The sequence below is a fragment of the Dendropsophus ebraccatus genome, unplaced genomic scaffold (genome assembly GCF_027789765.1).
Source record: "Dendropsophus ebraccatus isolate aDenEbr1 unplaced genomic scaffold, aDenEbr1.pat pat_scaffold_1484_ctg1, whole genome shotgun sequence".
NCBI classification, from domain to species: domain Eukaryota; kingdom Metazoa; phylum Chordata; class Amphibia; order Anura; family Hylidae; genus Dendropsophus; species Dendropsophus ebraccatus.
Genome location: NW_027208906.1, coordinates 2,419 through 25,047, shown reverse-complemented (window position 1 = coordinate 25,047; position 22,629 = coordinate 2,419). Strand labels below are relative to the sequence as shown.

At 44.7% G+C, this 22,629-nt stretch overlaps 1 protein-coding gene across 1 annotated transcript; it reads right to left on the bottom strand.

The window, feature by feature from the left end:
• Nucleotides 1-109: 109 nt before the first annotated feature.
• On the bottom strand, nt 110-22,001 carry ZNF148 (zinc finger protein 148). Its single transcript, XM_069955891.1, has 7 exons — nt 21,914-22,001; nt 11,657-11,956; nt 10,972-11,103; nt 10,765-10,888; nt 9,989-10,072; nt 9,767-9,885; nt 110-6,854 (listed from the first exon to the last, which is right to left on the bottom strand). Exons 2-7 carry the CDS (start codon nt 11,939-11,941, stop codon nt 5,229-5,231), a joined length of 2,370 nt encoding a protein of 789 aa, XP_069811992.1. The 5' UTR covers nt 11,942-11,956; nt 21,914-22,001; the 3' UTR covers nt 110-5,228.
• Nucleotides 22,002-22,629: the final 628 nt, after the last annotated feature.

The window sequence follows — 22,629 nt, the reverse complement described above, 5'->3', positions numbered from 1 at the left end:
TGGAGGGTGGAGGAATCTTCAGGGTCTCTGGAGGGTGGAGAGTTAGATCTCTATACTGAGGTAGACAAGCATTATAATAAAATACTCACCCTAAAGAACTCAAACAAAATAACCAAATCCAAAGAAGCTTTATTGGCAGGACAGATGTACCGTACTGTGGGGTGTGGGTGACACTGTAGTGAGACTACCACAGAAGCAATAACACAGTTGTATCTGAGAGTCCGACCACCACAAAAGTTCACTTTGGCCACATTTAGCAGTGAAACAGCGCCCCCTCTGGCAAAGTTCAATTATGAACATAGGGCTTTTCTATGCAGATTGCCTTATGTACCCTGTTAGAGAACTGCTTCAAATGCAATTCCCTAATACAATATACCTACATTTGCAAGCATTTTTTTAATGCATGTGACCAATAAAAAAGGGATTGCAAAAATCTACACCCCCCCCCCCACAGCTAGGGCTGTATTGTATTGTGTGACCAGGTCTGGTAAGGACCTGAAAATACATCCGATTCCAGCGAGCAGTGAGCGAGTGTTCTCTGCTGTTCCGACCCGGCAGGATTCCCGTGTCGCCGCGGCTGGAGATGATAAAACACACAGATACGTACACAATTGATTTTATTCATTAGAAATTATAATCTGCGGGATTGGTCAGGAAATCTGCCTGCGGGTTGACAACCTCTAAACAAAACCAACAACAGCAGAACAACAGGATAATTATAAGAAGCAAACAGAATATGCAGCAAAAAATGTGGCCGTGTGACTGCGTCCCCATCTGGTGACTGTCTGCAAACGCAAAGCGACTAAAAAGGTAAAACCATGAAAATAAAGAGTTATGTTCGATTATACAGGGGCGGGGCAAACAAGGGGGAGGAGCCATTTGCTGGGGTCCGCCCTTGTTACCCTAAACTGCAGTCTATCCTGTCATTGTGACGGAGGACGTCAGTGTTTCAACAGATTGGGGAAACAGGCGGCTGATATGTAAGAGAACGGGGGTAACCTATTATCTGCCCCTCGCCAAACGTATGTACTTGGCTCTGCCCAACATCCAGCCCAGGAGCCCGAGACCTTCTAGAAAGGACAGAACTCGGGCGAAATATGAAAAATGATCTAACTAATAGACAATAAGTTTATTGGAAGACGATAAAGCTGGGGGAGGGGGTAATACTGAACTGGGGGTAAGATAATGAAGACTGGGGGTGATCATTAATAATACTGCAATACGTAAACACAACGGATCATCCTCATTGTGCCTCCTCAGTGAGTGGTGAAGGGGCCGCACACGTCCCAGCTGCCGAACCTTATTGGTTTGCTATCATGTGGGAAAACCTTTCAGAGAGCATTAAAGGGGTTATCCAGCGCTACAAAAACATGGCCACTTTCTTCCAGAGATAACATGACTCTTGTCTCCAGGTCAGGTGTGGTTTGCAATTAAGCTCCATTCACTTCAATGGAACCGAGGAGCAAAACCTGCATCCAAACTAGAGACGAAAGTGGTGCTGTCTATAGAAGAAAGTGACCATGCTTTTCTAAAGATGGATAACCCCTTTAAGATTGCATTATCCCTCAAGCCGTCCGGATAACACCCATTGGGTTAGTAATACAGTCCTCTCAGACAGTAGTCCTGATTTAAAGTGATATTGTCCCCCCCCTTTTCCATATCACGACTTCTCAGCACCATTCTTACGCTTATATTCTGGACATTTCAAATCTTAGCATATGAAGGACTTCTTGGTGGTCTCTCTCCTCAAAAATGCATGTTATTGTTGGTGGACAGTGCAGTAAGGGCCTACATCATCACCAATATAAGTGCCACAGGCCCCGGCCCTCTGCAACATCAACGGCACTCCGTGTATGGAAAGGGGGGGGGGGGGCAATGTCACTTTAATATGTGGATATGTACAGCTATAGAGAAAGGTACAGGATTGTGCGATATACCATTCAGAACTCTAGGAAAGCTGGGCTGATGGTTTTTTAGGGTTAGGGGAAGGGGCTCTTTAAGAGCAGCTTAGTGTGAACTAACAAGTGGGCCGACCGGACTCAACCCAACAGGACCGTGACCGACACCTTTATAAGGCCGCACATTAAAGCTTCAGTCTTCTAAAATCAATAAAATACATGAAATAAAAAGTACCGCTAAAATGATGAGATAAATCTATATAAAGTGCAGGGAGCGGACTACAGGGATCACTATGTGCACGCGGGATGCCTAGAGCCGCCGTCAGTCTCTGCCTCATACACACATCGCTGCAAAAACAACTACCGTAAAACCTACTGCTATCAGCCCCTAGTAGTCGGCCGGCAGCTTAGGGTTGTATTGCAGCACAGTTCTAGGCCTAAACACCATGTAGATAACAGCGGTCTTACAATGTCTAGAACCACATGACAAAAGGTGCATATGTACGTTACGTGTACGGTTGCCGTACGGGGGTCTTCTGCCTCTATTGCAATATAAAACATTTTGTAACTCATTATTAGGCTTTGTCCTTAAATCCTCCTCAATGTCACCATCTCTGCTTGCTGTCAGTGGATGGGAATACTCTATATCCTGCACCTTAAAACATTCACATTTTGTTAGTGGCTCTCATTTAGGATTTACGTAGGGAAGAGACCCCAATGTACAAGTGTGACGGACGTCTTACAGCGGCACTTTTAGGTTTATGTTGTAAAAAATGGTATAAACCATATATGTTTTTACTGCAATGTGTCAGTGCCGTTAAAATGAGTCAGAGTATACATCAAACCAAACTGACTACACTGACGCACGGATACATGACATCAGCTGTGTGAGCAAGACTAAAGGTCTCCATAGACTTTATAGAAGAACGACTGCAAGTAATGATCATTGTTCCGTGTAATTGTGGTGAACGATTTCAGGTCAAAGCGGTCATTAGAGATCGTTTATTGTTATTCGTTGAAAAAACGCTTCATCTAATAGGACCCAAATGAACTTCAAAAAGGAGATATCAATGACAGCAAGCAGAGATGTGGCAAGGTGGAGAACTTCTCCTCGTACGGTGATGAAGCATTAGGAGACTGAGCGACTTCAACCCTAACCCCGGCTGCCTAATTTGGGTCACACTGGTAAGTTCATCAGGAGATGAGACGCTGACGCAGGCCCCCCTGTCAGACAGGGGATTACCCGTGGGCGATCTAGGGATCAGGACGCCATTTTTAAATGTGGCGGCATTCAACTAAACATCAGGAAATAATAATTTAACTATTCACAAAGCGAATTAAGTGCTAGGTTTCAGGATAAGTGCTATATTTCGAGATGCTGAAATGTCAGGACGGACGTTGATTACGTCGCTATGAGCCTGCAATGACGTCACAGCGCTGTGGTACCATGACGCTGAGGGGGATGGAGCCGGGATGAACGACTATGGTGTGTTGTGAACCAGCTCATCTGCAGGTCTTTAAAGTGCTAAACAAAGAGTAACTCCAGTCACAATATAGTAAAAGGCCACGATATCTAATAACATTATCCTGCAGGTCACACCTATGGATGGAGCTCTCATCTCAGCTAGTAATATAACACTGCCCACTATATACTGGACAGAAGTTGCTCTTTACTATGATTCATTACTGGGATTCTGGGCTTCAGTAAAAAAAAAATTTTCCCCTTGGGTAGGGAATGAGTCATCATGGGGGGTTTGACTGCTGGGACCCCCACAGATCACAGGAGTCCCATGGTCCTGCATAAAAAAAAGCAGTGATTAGACATGAGTGCTGCCTCTGAATCATACTCAATGGGCTGATGAAGATAGTTGATCGCCATGCTCGGCCAACTTTATCAATCCCACTGAGTTGAAGACCCCATTCTTATGACTGGTGTAGGACCCCAATAAATCAGATCCTTAATTCTATTCCCTATCCTGTCTTTCATGGAAAAACCTCTTAAAAATAGTAAAAAAAAAATTACCCAAAGCTGTCCATACAAGTGGATGTCAAGTGTCCGGATAATGGCGTCATGCTTCACGTCTCATGTGTATGAGCAGTTTCTGGGTCATACGTATAGAGGACCTTGGATACGATGGCGGTCTGTGCAGATATAACGCTCTCCCATCACATCCAGGGGGCACATGTTTGGCTACCAGTGTAACAAGTAAAAGCTGCAAAAAATTTTTTTTTTTAAAGTTTTTCTAAACATGAATTATTCCTGCCACTAACATTAAGACATCGCAGGCGGCAAAAAAAAGAAGCTAAAAACATATTAAAGGTGCCACTGGGGATGGGGACTGATCTCTACGGAAACATCTTGCATAAAATCATTTATAAAAAAGAAAAAAAATTCATCATGACGTCAGCAAAGAGTTAAAATGTAACCGGTTCTCACAGCGCAGACGCCTACAAATGGCTGTACGTATAGATATGTATAACCCTGTCTGCACTGGCGACAGGTATGACGGCTTCATGTGTCACACACAAAACTATGGCCGTACATATGTGCACAGGAAAAAAAGCCTGAAAAAAAATTAAGTAAAAGTAAGTGCTCCTCCTCTCACGGTGAGAGACACGGCGCAGAGCACGGTGCCTCATCGTCCATACGTCTGCAGAGTACTGCGCGAAACGCACGCGAGCCACACGTGTCAGAACAATGCCCTGCAGATACCGGCAAGGAAATGGGCTACAGACGGCAACTCAACACCCTACAGTCTTTTCCCTTCCCTAAAGCCCTACTAACCTGTGAGATCCTAGACCGTAGAATGCACTTTCCTTGCCATAACCACAACTAGAAATGGTCTCTATAAAGTGCCGTATATCTAATTTTTACCTTTTTTAAGGGGGTAAAATCAGCATCTCCAGTGATCCCCTTAGGGTAAACACAGACTGAGCACAGCAAAGACCAAGCCCTGTGGTAATAAGGTCACCATTACTGCAGGGTATGAGCACAGTATGGTGCCTCTTCTCTCTCCCTACCAGGGCTGTGCACACACACACAGAACAGCTTCTCCTATTCCAGCTACAGGCGCCTGGAATCCCAAGACTTCACATATCAGGATACAGACCAGGGAGAGAAATAAGCCAAGCGCCGGTCTCCTGAATCACACACGAGACCAGCAAAAGCAGCCCTGTCAGCGGCATTGATAGAAGAAAGCGGTTGTTGTACGCTACACGCGGGTGGGCAGGGGGGTTACAGGCGGCTGCTGTAACACAGTGACTTCCTGAAAGGCTTGTCTTAGCAATATGCAACAATCCCCTCCGGCGACAAAAGGCGGAAACAGTGAATTAGCCAAAAGTCTGGCTGGTGGCGGGGTCCGGGGGAGAAGCCATCTGGGTCCTGCTTTCATTAACATTTACCAGGGAAAAGTCGGTAAAATCGGTGCTGGTGGCTGCCGGCCGCAGGCTGACCTGTCCATTGGCAGCACTGAACTGGGGAGATATTCCAGACCGGCTGCCGTGGTACTGCGCCCTGAAGGGCTGATCAAAAGCATTCAGCTGGTATGTCTGATGGACTGTCTGCGATTCAGTCTTCTTCTGTCCAGTCACTTGATCTATAAAATCCTGCGTGGAGGAAGAAGACGCAGGGGACGTGTGGCTACCATCATCTGCTGTAAAGCTGAAGGCGCTCTGGGAGTCGGCCACAATCAGGCCGAAGTGAGATTTGTCAGGGGACACTCTTAGCGGTGTGCTCAGACCTGCACGGAAAGTGCTGATGGGTAGTGTGGCATAGACGTGCTTGTCCAGCGGGGGGAAGGTGCTTGTGCTGGAGAGACTCTGGCTGTCAGTGACAAAGTTAAGGCTTGTGTTGTTCAGATAGGCATCATTTTGGCTAGTCCGTTCCAACGCCTGCTGCAAAAACTTAGAATACTCCTGCAACATGCTGGCTTTGTCAGATTGTGGGACCTGGGTAGGGGGAACCAAAGTCTCTGGCTGGCTGGATTCCCCCACCTCAGAAGAGTTAATGGAAATACTGGAAGTCACCTCAGTATCTCCTACGCTGAATGAGATCTCGTGCTGCCCATTGGATTTGTGCGAGTAATGGTCCAGGAGGGTCTGTAACACCTCGTCTGGAATCACATTCTTATCGTGGTTTGTTTTAATGTCCACACTCAACGCCTGGGGATCTATAAGGGCCGCTGCACCACTCTCGTCTATGACGCTGGCCACCGCTGCTTGGGTGGCAGATGGCTGAGATGCCATGGTGCCGACATTCAGAGCATACTCCCTGCTATTGCTGCTACTGTTGTTGGTGCTGGCGGCCAGCAGATACCGCTTCTTCTTAGAGAACTGCATGGCCTCATCGTAGCTGACGCTGCTATTGGCTGGTTTGGAGCTTCCTTCCTGAAGCGAATCATTGTGATCCATGTCTAAATTGCTTCCTGAGTCCAGCAGCGCCTGCTTATCCACAAGCTCAAAGGCGTACTTTGCCACTTTCCCGTCATCGAAGGCGGACAGAGTAGTCATGGCCGGGCTCTGCTCCAGCACATGCTTCATGCTCTTCTTGCTGTTGACTTTCTTAATCAGTAGCTTTGGAGGACTGATATCTCCAACCACCGGCTCCTGTAAGTGTAAGTCACTGACCGAGGGGTGCGGCATCTCCACAGCATACTCTGCCATAAATTCATCTTTCACTTTGGTGCTATCAGGGAAGAGGGGGAGGAAGTCGCTCTTCTCTTTCTTTTGCTCTAATTTCTCAAGGGGATTTTCCTTCTCACTCATCCCAAGTAGCTTCATCTTATCTGTCCTCGTCTTCTTTTTGGGTAAAGCCCCATCCTTACACGTAGCAGAGAAGCAGATGTCGCCGTCAGGGGTTAAGAGGGAGGATTTGCTTGAACTTTTCCCCGATTTCCTCTCTCGGTTCTCATGGCACATGCGCTTGTGTTTCAGTACACGATCGGTCCGGGAGAAGTACTGTCAGAAAGCATGAGATACAAAGGACAATAAGTTATAGCAGAAAATCATAGACTGGTATTATTATTACACCTGGAGGCAGTGCTAGTATTATTACACACCTGGAGGCAGTGCTAGTATTATTACCCACCTGGAGGCAGTACTAGTATTATTACAGACCTGGAGGCAGTACTAGTATTATAACAGACCTGGAGGCAGTACTAGTACTACACTGTGTTTGCTACCCTAGCTCAGAAAATGGCATGTGACTGGCTTGCCTAACCACCTATAGGCACTTAGAGATTCTATGTACAATGACTGGAACATTGACAAATAAAGCACTTGTTGCCTCTCGTGTCACTCCCAGTCATCCTAGTCTGTACGCTCTCGAGAGCAGGTCTCTAATTCTGTATTTTAATTTATTCATCGTATAATTTAATATAAATATAACCTGTAATTTATTTATTTATTTAAATAAGTGCTGCAGAATCTGTTGGTGCTATACAAATAAATAATAATAATAATATTACACCTGGAGACAGTACTAGTATTATACACCTGAAGGCAGTGCTAGTGTTATTACACACCTGGAGGCAGTACTAGTATTATTACACACCTGGAGGCAGTACTAGTATTATTATACACCTGGAGGCAGTGCTAGTATTATTACACCTGAAGGCAGTACTAGTATTATTATACACCTGGAGACAGTACTAGTATTATACACCTGAAGGCTGTACTAGTGTTATTACACCTGGAGGCAGTACTAGTATTATTACACACCTGGAGGCAGTACTAGTATTATTATACACCTGGAGGCAGTATTAGTATTATTACACCTGAAGGCAGTACTAGTATTATTATACACCTGGGGGCAGTACTAGTATTATTACACACCTGGAGGCAGTACTAGTATTATAACACCTGAAAGCTGTACTAGTATTATTACACACCTGGAGGCAGTACTAGTATTATTACACCTGGAGGCAGTACTAGTATTATTACACCTGGAGGCAGTACTAGTATTATTACACCTGGAGGCAGTACTAGTATTATTACACACCTAGAGGAAGTACTAGTATTATTATACACTTTATTATAAAGTGCTAGTATTATTACACACCTGGAGGCAGTACTAGTATTATTACACACCTGGAGACAGTACTAGTACTATTACACCTGGAGGCAGTACTAGTATATTTACACCTGGAAGCAGTACTAGTATTATTATTACACCTGGAGGCAGTACTAGTATTATTATTACACCTGGAGGCAGTGCTAGTATTATTACACACCTGGAGACAGTACTAGTATTATTACACACCTGGAGGCAGTACTAGTATTATTACACACCTGGAGGCAGTACTAGTATTATTACACCTGGAGGCAGTACTAGTATTATTACACACCTAGAGGAAGTACTAGTATTATTATACACCTGGAGGCTGTACTAGTATTATTACACACCTAGAGGAAGTACTAGTATTATTATACACCTGAAGGCTGTACTAGTATAATAACACACCTGGAGGCAGTGCTAGTATTATAACACACCTGGAGGCAGTACTAGTATTATTATACACCTGAAGGCAGTGCTAGTATTATTACACACCTGGAGGCAGTACTAGTTTTATTATACACCTGGAGACAGTACTAGTATTATTATACACCTGGAGACAGTATTAGTATTATTGCACCTGAAGGCTGTACTAGTATTATTACACACCTGGAGGCAGTACTAGTATAATTACACACCTGGAGGCAGTACTAGTATTATTACACCTGGAGGCAGTACTAGTATTATTACACCTGGAAGCAGTACTAGTATTATTATTACACCTGGAGGCAGTGCTAGTATTATTACACCTGGAGACAGTACTAGTATTATTACACACCTGGAGACAGTACTAGTATTATTATACACCTGGAGGCAGTACTAGTATTATTACACACCTGGAGGTAGTACTAGTATTATTACACCTGAAAGCTGTACTAGTATTATTGCACACCTGGAGGCAGTACTAGAATTATTACACCTGGAGGCAGTACTACTATTATTACACACCTGGAGGCAGTACTAGTATTATTATACACCTGGAGGCAGTACTAGTATTATAACACACCTGGAGGCTGTACTAGTATTATTACACACCTGGAGACAGTACTAGTACTATTACACCTGGAGGCAGTACTAGTATATTTACACCTGGAAGCAGTACTAGTATTATTATTACACCTGGAGGCAGTTCTAGTATTATTACACACCTGGAGACAGTACTAGTATTATTACACACCTGGAGGCAGTACTAGTATTATTACACCTGAAGGCTGTACTAGTATTATTACACACCTGGAGACAGTACTAGTACTATTACACCTGAAGGCTGTACTAGTATTATTACACACCTGGAGGCAGTACTAGTATTATTACACACCTGGAGGCAGTACTAGTATTATTACACCTGAAGGCTGTACTAGTATTATTACACACCTGGAGACAGTACTAGTACTATTACACCTGAAGGCTGTACTAGTATTATTACACACCTGGAGGCAGTACTAGTATTATTACACCTGGGGGCAGTTTTAGTATTATTACACCTGAAGGCTGTACTAGTATTATTACACACCTGGAGGCAGTACTAGTATTATTACACCTGGTGGCAGTACTAGTATTATAACACCTGGAGGCAGTACTAGTATTATTACACCTGGAGGCAGTACTAGTATTATTACACCTGGAGGCAATACTAGTATTATTACACACTTGGAGGCAGTACTAGTATTATTTCACACCTGGAGGCAGTACTAGTATTATTACACCTGGAGGCAGTACTAGTATTATAACACCTGGAGGCAGTACTAGTATTATTACACCTGGGGGCAGTTTTAGTATTATTACACCTGAAGGCTGTACTAGTATTATTACACACCTGGAGGCAGTATTCACACTGGTATGGCTTCTCTCCGCTGTGTGTCCTCTTGTGCCTCTCCATGTGATATTTCTGAATAAAGCGCATCCCACATTCATCACAATGAAAAGGTTTCTCTCCTGTAATATATACTTTATATTAGTTTCCTTTTTTTTAGGTTCTGGGCAAGGAAGGGTATAAGGGAGGGAGCAGAAAAACTGTGGGGATGATACAGTAACTGACCTGTGTGGATCTTCTCATGTCTCTGCAGCAGGTACTTCTGGATAAAGCGCATATCACACTGACTGCACTGAAATGGCTTCTCACCTGCAACAAAACAACGCCAGGCCACCGGTTATACACCGACATTACACAACTCCCTAAACAGGACAATCCTACATAATAACATTGGCATCACCTTTGTGAAATGTCTGCATCCTTTTCTAAATACAGCAGCGCAAAGAAATCTTACAGAAACCTGGTGCACATCACTTATCACTATAGCGATGTCTGTGCTGCCCTTGTCCTAAACTGTTAGATGTTACCTTTCCACCCTCCCGCTCTTCTCCTGCCCTCTGCTTTTACTCCTGGCGCCGCGGCTGCAGCTTCAAAGCGGTCTCTGGGCTCACAGGTAGCTCAGCCAATCACTAGCCAGAACCGCCGCTCTGAATTTGCAGCTGCAGTGCCAGGAAGCGAACAGAGGGTAGGAGAAGACGGGGAGCATGGAGAGGTGATGTATAACAGTTTATTTAATTGGCCGCACATCGCTATTACACTGTGCAATGTGCAGTTGGCAACCAATGATTTTGGTGTCGGATACGATCAGCCGATGATGGTTATCTCTATTACACAGAGCAATAATTGCCTGAATTGTTGATTATCACTCCGTGTTATAGGGTCCATAGTAACAGGAGGGCATCCTTTGCTTTATTTGTGGTTGCAGGTGGTGCGAAGACCCGCAGATGGAATGAGTGACTGTGAGTTGTACACCTGCAGTACACAGAGACTTGTGGAGTTACCTGTGTGGATGAAAACATGTCTCTGCAGGTGATAGTTGGTTCTGAAGGCTGCGTTGCAGTGCTCACACACGTGACATTTAGGGATCTTCAGTCCCAGTGAGCCGTCCTCATTGATAGTGAGGATCTGAAATACATACAATAGTCTATGATAAGATCCGGTGCGCGGCCTGACCCTGCTCCTATCCTGCACACCGGGCTCTACTTCACCTTGGCCGGGGATCTCTGCTTTCTTTTTTTCTTCTTCTGGAGGTCGACCGGCTCCGAGAGTGAGAGCTGCCTGTTCTCTGTCATCTGAGATTCCATTTCCTCTGTGAATTTAATCTCTTGTTTCACATGAACCTATTGCGATAACACAGAGATTAGTAATAAATAATCCTCATCATTTTTAAAAGGAAACTCTCACTAGGTTTATTCAAAGTTAAATGTGGGCAGCATAAACTAATGACAGAAATGCTGAACAGATTGGTGTATTACTTACATCATTCTTTTCAGCCATTCTCCTAATATGCAGGAGAACAGGATTCTTGCCACACCCCTTTCCCCGCCCTCCAGCTGCTGATTGACAGATGACTGCCTATACACAGCATGGATAGATAACTGCCAATCCACAGCTGGTGGGCGGAGTTTGCTGCTTCTCATAAATATCCAGGACTCCTGGGTACACACACATAATGGAGAGGACTACTTATTGTCCATGTTATTCAGGAGGATATCCCTCTGGATCAGCTGCTCATGTAATGTGATACATCATTCTGTTCAGCTTCTCTGTCACTAGTTTATATTAGACTGAGATAGGACGGCATAAACCTACTGACAGAGTCTCTTTAAATAAAACCTAGATTTAGAAGTGGGAAGTGTGTGCGGGGATGTAAACAGTGTGCCCCCTACTGACCGTATACTGGAATCCTGGGGGCAGCAGCCTTTCCTGGGCATCCATGTCCTCTTCATCATTCTTTACCGTTTCCTCTTGTACCATCAGCTCATCCTGTGACATCATCTTCTCTCGAACTGATAAATTTGCTCCCTCCACGCAGTGGCCACGGTCTCTCCGGGACAACGGGGTGGAAGATGGCTGCTCAGCTACCCCAATACATGGCAGACCCCTGGAAGGAGATTGCAGGACGCTTGTGTGGCCGCATTTAAGAAAAGCATCAATGTTGCTGCTTTCAATGTTCATAATTTACACAGAGACCTGAAAAAGAAACATGGAAAATGTTAGAAGATACTATGAGGGCACTATGGCACACATACACACCCTGACGCTCCGTTCTGTCATATAGTGGCCCCTCACGCACACTCCTTCCCAGCAGTTGGCTGAATGCTGTCTCTATTACACAGGAAGATATCGGCCCAATTCACTTCCTGTAATGTACCTCTGAATGCCCATGTAAATGGCCCTTTACGCAGAGATTTATCTGACAGATTTTTGAATCCAAAGCCAGGAACAGACTTTAAACAGGGAACAGGTCATAAAGGAAAGACTACGATTTCTCCTCTTTTCAAATCCATTCCTGGCGTTGGCTTCAAAAATCTGTGTAAACGCACCATTAGGCTCAATGTCTGGCTGTTCCATCAGATGTCACATATAACGTTCAGATGATGAGGACAGTTACAGTCACCCATGAACAGCTACAGCTCATCCATTTAGCAAGGCCAGACACATGGCAGCTTCTAATACAAAGCATTTGGCTTTTATTTTTTCCCTTCTTATTTTCCTCATGGTGACCATCTCTCAGCTCAGGGATTGTGTATGAGGATACAAATGCGCATCACACATCGGTTGCATCTAAAAGCCACTCAACCGCGGGTCCTTATGAATGTAGTGCATGTACCTCACACGCTGCTCCACTGTTTTCTTTAGTGTATTTTTCCTGTAAGGTTCACGTGGCAGGAGGAGGATGTGACTACGCCCTCATGTGGCAGCTAATAGGCAATACATTTTCCTTTTGCTCAACACAGAATCGCAGTGAAGCCAAAATTTGCAGCAGAAAATCATCAGCATATAAAGTACATGACAAGATACTCTAAAGCTACGTTCTCTGCTTTTGGTCCATTTTTCACTACTTTTTTGGCTCAAAATACTGATCAAAATATGATATGATCAGCCTAAGGCAGGGTTCACGGCAACGTAACCTGGACACATTATGGCCCCTGTGTCAGGCCAGGCCTATTCTGCAAATGATTTCATTTAAAGCTACAGGTTTCTATAAAAATCAGGCCGTGCTCTCACACGCTATCATGCAGTGACCACAAATGTAGGAACACGGCCTGACTGGGGATCTGATTCTAGTAGGGCTCACAGTTCCATCCTGTCTCCATTACAGACTTTGTTCGGCACTGACGAATGGAGCCATGTGTACAGCAGCAGTTCTGTACTGGTGGGGTGCAGGGTCCTCCCCTCTCATGTACAGTCACAGTACAGATACAGTAATTTCTACCCGGCAATTTCCTGTCCCTAACAATGCAGTCTGATGCAGGGCACTCACACAGGATCTCCGCCGCACACTTGCCAGCACACTGCTGTGGTGATTGGCTGCTGTATTTCGGCTGCATATGGCTGACGGCTCATGTTTTATACAATAAAAGGACTATTATGTTGCAGCAATTGGCTTAATAATCGTACCCAGAGAGTGGTGGTCAATGATTCCTACTCCGAGTGGTCCCCGGTAATAAGTGGTGTACCCCAAGGGTCAGTACTGGGCCCTCTTCTGTTTAACTTGTTTATTAATGATATTGAGAATGGAATTACCAGCAATGTTTCTATCTTTGCAGATGACACCAAGCTTTGTAGTACAGTACAGTCTATGGAGGATGTGCAGATGTTACAGGATGACTTAGACACACTGAGTGTTTGGGCGTCCACTTGGCAAATGAGGTTCAATGTGGATAAATGTAAAGTTATGCACCTGGGTACTAATAACCCACATGCATCATATGTCCTGGGGGGGAGTTACTCTGGGAGAGTCACTGATAGAGAAGGATCTGGGTGTACTTGTAGATAATAGACTACAGAACAGTACACAATGTCAGTCAGCTGCTTCTAAGGCCAGCAGGATATTGTCATGCATTAAAACAGGCATGGACTCTCGGGACAGGGATATAATATTACCGCTTTATAAAGCTTTGGTGCGGCCCCATCTGGAGTATGCCGTCCAGTTTTGGAACCCGATTCATAAAAAGGATGTTCTAGAGCTGGAGAGGGTACAAAGACGGGCAACTAAACTAATAAGGGGAATGGAGCATCTTAGTTATGAGGAGAGATTAAAAGAATTACATTTGTTTAGTCTGGAGAAGAGACGTTTAAGGGGAGATATGATTAACTTATTTAAATATATAAATGGCCCCTACAAGAGATATGGGGAAAAGATGTTCCAGGTAAAACCATTTCAAAGGACAAGGGGGCGCTGCCTCCGCCTGGAGAGACAAGAGGGCACTGCCTCCGCCTGGAGAGACAAGAGGGCACTGCCTCCGCCTGGAGAAAAAAAAGGTTCAATCTCCGGAGGCGACAAGCCTTCTTTACCATGAGAACTGTGAATCTGTGGAACAGTCTACCACAGGATCTGGTCACAGCAAAAACAGTAGAGGGCTTCAAAACAGGGCTAGACAAGTTCTTAGACCAAAATAATATAAATGCATATGTATAGAACATATCACCCCTCCCCCTTCCCTGTATCCATCCCCTCCTTGGTTGAACTTGATGGACATGTGTCTTTTTTCAACCGTATTAACTATGTAACTATGTAATTGAAGTCAATGGAATAGCTGCTAACACATACTCTATTATTTAATCTGAGAAAGACAGATTTTTCTTTCTTTTTTCTGGAAGGCAAAAATATCTTCCAAAAAACTGTTGGTGAACATGGCCTAACACGCTGCAGCCGGCGTCTTAACAATAAGGCGGCACCTGGACAGCAAGTACAACCCACCATTATTGGTGAATCACCAGCACCAGCCAAGTTCCCACATAGCAGATGAATACACACTGCTGTCTTATAAGTCAGTCTGAGCTCCACTGTAAATGGCGCCAATCTCCTGGATTGCTGATCTTTTAACTAGGGGCAATATCCGCCTTATGGTGGTTTTACACGGAACGGTTTATCGCTCGAATTTGCACGATAACGATCGAATTCGAACGATAATCGTACGTGTAAACGCAGCAAACGATTAAGCGACGAGCGAGAAATCGTTCATTTTGATCTTTCAACAAGTTCTCAAATGGTCGTTGATCGTTCGCAAAAAAATTCGCAGATCGTTCCGTGTAAACATTGTAAGCGATTGCAAAACGATCGCATAACGATTTTTCCGTACGATATATCATTCCGTCTAAACGCTGATCGTTATAAAAAAAAAACATTGTTCATTCAAAATCGTTAATCGTGCGATCGGGCGAATTATCGCTCCGTGTAAAACCACCATAAGGCTGTGTTCACACATGTAGTAATGCAATGAAAATGCAACATAAATGCATCATTTAATTGCAGTAATTGATCATTTAATAGCAGTGCTGCATCACTTCATTGCAGTACTTAAAGGGGTACTCTGGCGAAAATCTTTTTCTTTCAAATCAACTGGTTTCAGAAAGTTATATAGATTTGCATTTTACATCTATTTAAAAATCTCCATTCTTAGAGTACTTATCATCAGCTGCTGTATGTCCTGCAAGAGGTTTATTCTGTCCATGTCAGGAACTGTCCAAAGCAGCAGCAAATCCCCATAGGAAACCTCTCCTGCTCTGGACAGTTCCTGATATGGACAGAGGTGGCAGCAGAAAGCACTGTGTCAGACTGGAGAGAATACACCACTTCTTGCAGGACATACAGCAGCTGATAAGTACTGGAATACTGGAGATTTTAAAATAGAAGTAAATTACAAATCTGCATAACTTTCTGAAACCAGTTGATTTAAAAGAAAAAGATTTTCACCAGAGTACCCCTTTAATGATTGAATTGCCATCCAGCTCCAATGTGTGTGAACATAATCATCCCCTGTATTTGGGCTCTTAAAGAGGCAAGTCCAGGTCCCCCGTTCATCAGTAATATAAGTGCTGGCCACACACTATAGAGCAGCATGTAGGAATATCCTAATAATCCAGGGGGTGGAGTCACTTGCACAATAACATGATCACCCGACCCATCAGGTTTTAACGCTGCATCTCAGGCTGTAAAGAAAAAGTCTATAAATACCCCCTCATCTGGGCTGTTTTTAATGGTGTTTTGTGGATTTTTCCTCCAAAATAACATCCCAGATGTACTAATGTCTCTGTGTCAGAATTCTGTTAAAAAACATAGCATACTGGACTTTTCTCCACATTTTTAATGCATTTTGGACTTTTCCACTGGTTTGAAAAGGGACGTGGCCTAAAGACATTGTGTGCCCAAATCTGGTCCAAAAAAGTCTTGATAGCGGCAACTGACTGTAATCCAGGTATGTTAAGTACCCGGCTCCTCCAGCTGCAACATCACTGCCCGCTCAGTCAGTGACAGATTGGCTGCGTGGTCTGTTATTCTGCCGGGTAGGTGACATTGCAGCTAGAGAAGCTGCAGTAGGCCCGAGGCTGTCAGCGAGACCTGGGAGCGGTGTTATGGGGTACGAGGATAGGTAAGTATACAGTAATACCTCTGTTCTCCAACACAATCGGTTCTGGAAGTGAGCTCCGAGAAGTGAGCTGTGAGTTCCCATAGGGAACAATGTAAATGTGTTTAATTGTTTTTTCCACTTTGTGAGTCAGGTGCAGGGTGTGTATAGCATCACCACTGACCTCCTCTGGACTAGCAGTAAGTAGAGCATTGTGCACCACTACTTACTGTAAAGGTGCAGAGATTCCCGTCATAATGGGTGACAGCCAGAAAGGGGCTCCCTGTTGGGCATTTATGGTGACCCTGATCTCCTGCACAGTGATGTCCTCCCTCTCCAGGCAGCAGGCACGCTCAGCTGCTTAGGAAACATGCCAGCCGTCAGGGGAGGGAGGAGGTCACTGTGCACAGAGCTCTGGTCACACCCAATACACAAACAACATCCCCCTTCATAGTACCTGCAGTCTTGTGCAGGAGGAGAATGAGAGCAGCCCCAGAGCTCCTGCACGGTGATGCCCTCATCTCCAGGTGGCCGGCATGTCCCCTATGCAGAGTGCGCCGGCTGCCTGGTAAGGGAGGATGTCACCGTGCAGGAGCTCTGGGGCTGGTCTTATTCTCCTCCTGCACATGACTGCTGAGAGTATGAAGGGGGATGCACTTGTCGAAGGCTGTTTAAGGAATTGAGGGGGTGACCCGAGCTCCGTGCACATTGACGTCCTGCCTCCCCAAGAAGCCGACATGTCTACAATGCAGCTGAGCGCATGGGCCGACTGGAGAGGGAGAACATCGCAGTGCAGAAGCTCCGGGGTCACCAGAAATGCCCAACAGCGAGTCCCTCTCTGGCTAATGCCCCCCAGTTAAGAGCAGGGATTCCCATCATTATGACAGGAATCCCCACTCCTGTAACCTTGGTACCCTAACACCTCACTAACTGTCAGCAGAACAATAGTTCAGATGACATTTATCTCCCCTGATTTTGTTTGGCTACAGGACAATGTCCAAGTAGCGAGCAGAGCTTCGGGGGATATGTGGTTCGAATGCCGAAATGATTGATCACAAAAGTGCTCAGTGATCCAGGTATTACTGTGCTTGGTTTCTTATGCTCCCGAACCCCCCTGTCCTTCTGTCATGTGTTAGTTTCATGGGACTGGTAGCTGGCCTTAACTTTGTGCAGACGGTCTTTAGCTGCAATACATTTACCAACCAGTCAACTTTTTTTGTTGTGTTTTTCTCATTCCAAGCCATGTGGTTCTTGCTTTAGGGATTTCTAAGAAAGAATTGAGTAAAAATGCAGCACACATTTACACTTGCGTTTATTTTTGAGCAGGGAAAAAAAAATCTAAGAAGGTCTATGGGAGAAAAACGCCACAAAGTGCGTGAAAAAAAACAGCAGCATAAAACAGTTTTTGAATAAGCTGTTTTTGAAAAAAAAAAAATTATACATGAAGAAGAAGCACCATACACAAAGCAGCTCTGTAGGTAAAGCCTTTTATATTTCCCTGTTGATTTCCGGATAACATCTGGCAGCGGTGATTCCTCACTGAAGAAACTCAGACTTGTCAGGAAACTGTAAAAGGCCGTGTTCCCACATGTGTGATCCTGAGTGCGGCTGAAACTGCATCACCATTTCCTCATTAGTAGTAGGGATGGTCCGAACCTGCCGAAGTTCAGGTTCGTATGAGCTCGGCAGCTCCGTGGAGCGAGCGGATACAGCGGGAGTAACGCCTGGAAAACTGGGATACAGTCTATGGTTGTATCGCAGTTTTCCAGACGGTCCTCCCGCCGGATCTGCCCGCTCCACGGAGCGGGCAGACAGCGGGAATAATTACCGAGGGTTCGGGTTTGTACGAACCTGAACCGAACTCTGTTCGGACCATCCCTAATTAGTAGCCACAATTATTGGCAACACCAGGCAGCTATAGGTAACCAGGTGGAGATGTGGTTTAGGGTACATGCAAGGACCACAACGGGGAACATGGCCTAAGACAATAACAGTCTTAGGGTCCTATTCCACGGGCCAATGGGGGCCCGATCAACTATGTAAACAAGCGCTGATCTGCTAGATTGGCGCTCATTTACTAGGCCTATTCCACGGCCCCGATAATTGTTAAGAGAGGGCTGCAGGGACATCGTTACCGATGTCCTTGCACCATACATTACCTGTCCAGGCTGCAGGTCTTCTCCTTCTCTCCCGGGGTCCCGCGCGCAGCAGCTTCAGAGCGGGGCTGTCAGAAATGACAGACTGCTCAGCCAATCACTGGCCGCGAGGTCCCGGCCAGTGATTGGCTGAGCGGTCTGTCAGTTCAGACAGCACCGGTCTGAAGCTGCTGCGTGCGGGACCCTGGGAGAGAAGGAGAAGACCTGCAGCCCGGACAGGTACTGTATGGGGCTGCCAAAATCGTCGGTCTCCGCCGCGCACCGCTATTCCACCGCAGCGATCCGCTGGTGGCGAACTATGATTTTAGGTCTGAACCTAAATGAACGATCAGCCGATGACTCGATCTGATTCGGCTCTGATTCGGCCAATTATAGCTCCGTGGAATAGGCCCCTTAGTTACAGTACCACTCCTGTCTACTACCCTGCCCGGTCTCTACGTCCTGCTATCAATCTAAGATCATGTTCATAAATTTGAGGACATGGCATGTGGCTGAAACAACGCCCCCTGAGATATCTAATAGCTGGACAAGGGGGCATTGTTTTGGCCGCTTGCATTCATGTGGAAACACGGCCTAAGGCGCTATTCACACTATCTGTAGATTTACAGATCCACAATCTATTCCACGAAAAAAATGGATGCACTCTGGACAATTTTTTTGCAGACATAACATACAGTCATGAAAAACAAAAGAACGTGTGAATGAGGCCTTAATCTAAAAATCTCTGTAATCTGAACTTCTCACTTTTAAAGGGGTGTTCCCCTCAAGCATAACTTTTGATATTTTGTATATTACGTTTGATATACTTGTTTTTATCTATTCAGTCTCCTTCTCCCAGTTCTCAGCTGCTGCTTTCTGCTTAAGACACAAAAATCTGTGTGTGAGCTTTTCTCTCTATCTCCCCTCCTTCCCTCTCCCTTCTGAGCAGCTGATGTAAACAAGTTCCAATCAGGCTGTATCTGCAACATTGTAGCTTCTTTGTAATGCTGGGAGGGATAATCAAAGTGAGTTCATCAGCAACTTGACCTTAGTTTAAGGGCCCTATTCCACCGGACGATTATCGTTCAGATTATTGTTAAATCATTCGAATCTAAACGATAATCGTTCGGTTGAAATGCAGTCAACTATTAGCGACCGAACGAGAAATCGTTGATCGCTTTATAAGACCTGGACCTATTTTTATCGTTGCTCGTTAGCAAAACGTTCGCAAATAGTTCGCATTGAATAAGACATCGTTCGGTCGTTCGCAATAGATACGAACGCAATAGCGAATAAATAGCAAAGAAAAACTATCGCAATTACGATCATAAGTAACAATTATCGTTCCATGGAATGAGTGAACGTTTTCAGGTCTTTCGCAATAGTGGTTGTTTGAGATTGTTAATCGTTAACAATTATGCAAACGATAATCGTCCGGTGGAATAGGGCCCTAACCCTCCTGGCATTACAAAGAAGCTATGAAGTTGCAGATACAGCCTTCCAGGGATTTGTTTACACCAGCTGTCTCAGAAAAGAGGGAGGAGGAGGGGGAGACAGAGAGAAAAGCTCACACACATATTTTTGTGTCTTCAGCAGAAAGCAGCAGCTGAGAACTGGGGGATGGAGACTTATAACAAGTATGGAAGGAATTGTTAGTCTCACCATGGGCAGCGACATATCAAAAGTTAGGTTTGAGGGAAATACCCCTTTAACCTCTTAACGACGCATGACGGGTATACCCGTCATGCGGCCGTTAAGAGTAAACAGAGAGGGCTCCCGGCGTGAGCCCTCTCTGCAGCGCGCGGTCCCCGGTTGCTAAGTGCAGCCAGGGACCGCGTGTATTAGCCGGCGCGGCCGGCTAATTAACTATTCAAATGCCGCTGTCAAAGCTGACAGCTGCATTTGAATAGCAGCTGTGCCCCCTCTCGCTGGTGTCCAGTGGGGGATCTCCCCCCCCCCCGCGATGCGATCGCGGAGGGGAGATCCGTTCTAATGAGCCGGCCGGGGCTCAGCGTCGGAATGACGCTGATCCCGGCTCGGCAATCTATTCAGATGCTCTGCAGCAGACCATTATAATAGAGCACCGATCTGATGGATCGCTCTATTATATACACAGGATTGATCTCAATGGGAGATCAGTTCTGTGTATATAGAAGTCCCCCAGAGGGCTTCATATTACTGTAAGGGAAAGTTAAAAAAAAGTGTTTTTATTAATAAAAAATCCCCTCCACTAATAAAAGTCTGAATGACCCCCCTTTTCCCATTTTACAAATAAAAATAAATAAATAAAAAAATAAACATGTTTTTTATCGCCGCGCGCGTAATCGCCCGAACTATTAATTAATCACATTCCTGATCTCGCACGGTAAACGGTGTAAGCGCAAAAAAAATCCCAAAGTGCAAAATTGCGCATTTTTGGTCGCATCAAATCCAGAAAAAATGTAATATAAAGCGATCAAAAAGTCGCATATGCGCAATCAAGGTACCGATAGAAAGAACACATCATGGCGCAAAAAATGACTTCTCACACAGCCCCATAGACCAAAGGATAAAAGCGCTATAAGCATGGGAATAGAGCGATTTTAAGGAATGTATATTTGTTAACAATGGTTTTAATTTTTTACAGGCCATCAGATACAATAAAAGTTATACATGTTACATATCGTTTTAATCGTAATGACTTGAGGAACATATATAACAACTAAGTTTTTCCATAGGACACACGGCGTAAAAATGAAGCCCCCCCAAAGAAAAATAATTGCGTTTTTTTTTTCAATTTCACTGCGCATTTAATTTTTTTCTGGTTTCGCATCATATTTTATGGAAAAATTCAGCCTGTCATTGCGAAGTACAATTAGTGACGCAAAAAAATAAGGGCTCATGTGGGTCTGTAGGTGTAAAATGCAAGTGCTATGGCCTTTTAAGCACATGGAGGAAAAAATGAAAATGCAAAAACGAAAGTTAGCACGGTCCTTAAAGGGTTAAGGCTGGGTTCATACTGCGTTTTTGCAGTCCATTTAATGTATACGTTTTATTTTATTTTTCTTTCTTTTAAATAGATAAAAAAAATTGATGTAATTGTCTGCAATCCGTTTGGATGTTTTTCTATTTACATCCATTATAAAAAAAAAAAAACTTTTTAGCCTACACAAAACCGTATTTGACCACATTCAAAATGGTTATGTTAAACAAATTGTAAAGACGCAGTGTGAAGCCAGCCTAGGACTTCACTCATGCTGCAGCAGTTCTCGTAAACGCAAAACACTCAGGGGGAGATTTATCAAAGGGTGTAAAATTAAGACTGGTGCAAACTGGCCACAGCAACCAATCACAGCTCAGCTTCAAGCTCTGGTAAAAGGATAGAGGAGCTGTGATTGGTTGCCCCCAACACCCCCATTTTAATCATGTCCTAAAACATTCTTTCTTAAAGCACATCCTACCTATTGCCTCAACCCTGTTCCTCATAGATCGTGAGCTCCTGTGCGCAGGGTCCTCAGTCCTCTCATTTGAATAGTGTATAATTCTGCAACCAATCACAGCTCAGCTTTCATTTTACCAAGAACAATTTGAGAAACAACACTTATGTGAAATTGGTTGCTATGGATAGTCACACTTCTCCACACCCCCCCCCCTTATTATATAGCTACCCCCCCCCTTCACTATACGGACACACTCCCCCCCATTATATAGACACACTTCTCCCCCCCTATTATATAGACACACTTCTCCCCCATTAAATAGACACACTTCTCCCCACCCATTATATAGACACACTTCTCCCCCCCCCCTATTATATAGACACACTTCTCCTCCCCCCCATTATATAGACACACTTCTCCCCCTATCTATTATATAGACACTTCTCCTCCCCCTCCTATTATATAGACACTTCTCCTCCCCCCCTATTATATAGAACTTCTCCTCCCCCCTATTATATAGGCACACTTCTCCCCCCTATCTATTATATAGACACTTCTCCTCCCCCCCCCCCCCTATTATATAGACACACTTCTCCTCCCCCCCTATTATATAGAACTTCTCCTCCCCCCCATTATATAGACACACTTCTCCTCCCCCCCTATTATATACACACTTCTCCTCCCCCCCCATTATATAGACACACTTCTCCTCCCCCCCATTATATAGACACACTTCT

What these genes read in the sequence shown, in the direction of transcription:
- ZNF148 (XM_069955891.1), bottom strand. Translation starts at nt 11,941, where the DNA reads ATGAACATTGAAAGCAGCAACATTGATGCTTTTCTTAAATGCGGCCAC. An exon ending in CCCCAGGATTCCAGTATACG is followed by an intron (nt 11,104 to 11,656) that starts GTCAGTAGGGGG and finishes TTATCGCAATAG; the next exon opens with GTTCATGTGAAACAAGAGAT. An exon ending in AGTGTGAATACTGCCTCCAG is followed by an intron (nt 6,855 to 9,766) that starts GTGTGTAATAAT and finishes GCTTTCTGACAG; the next exon opens with TACTTCTCCCGGACCGATCG.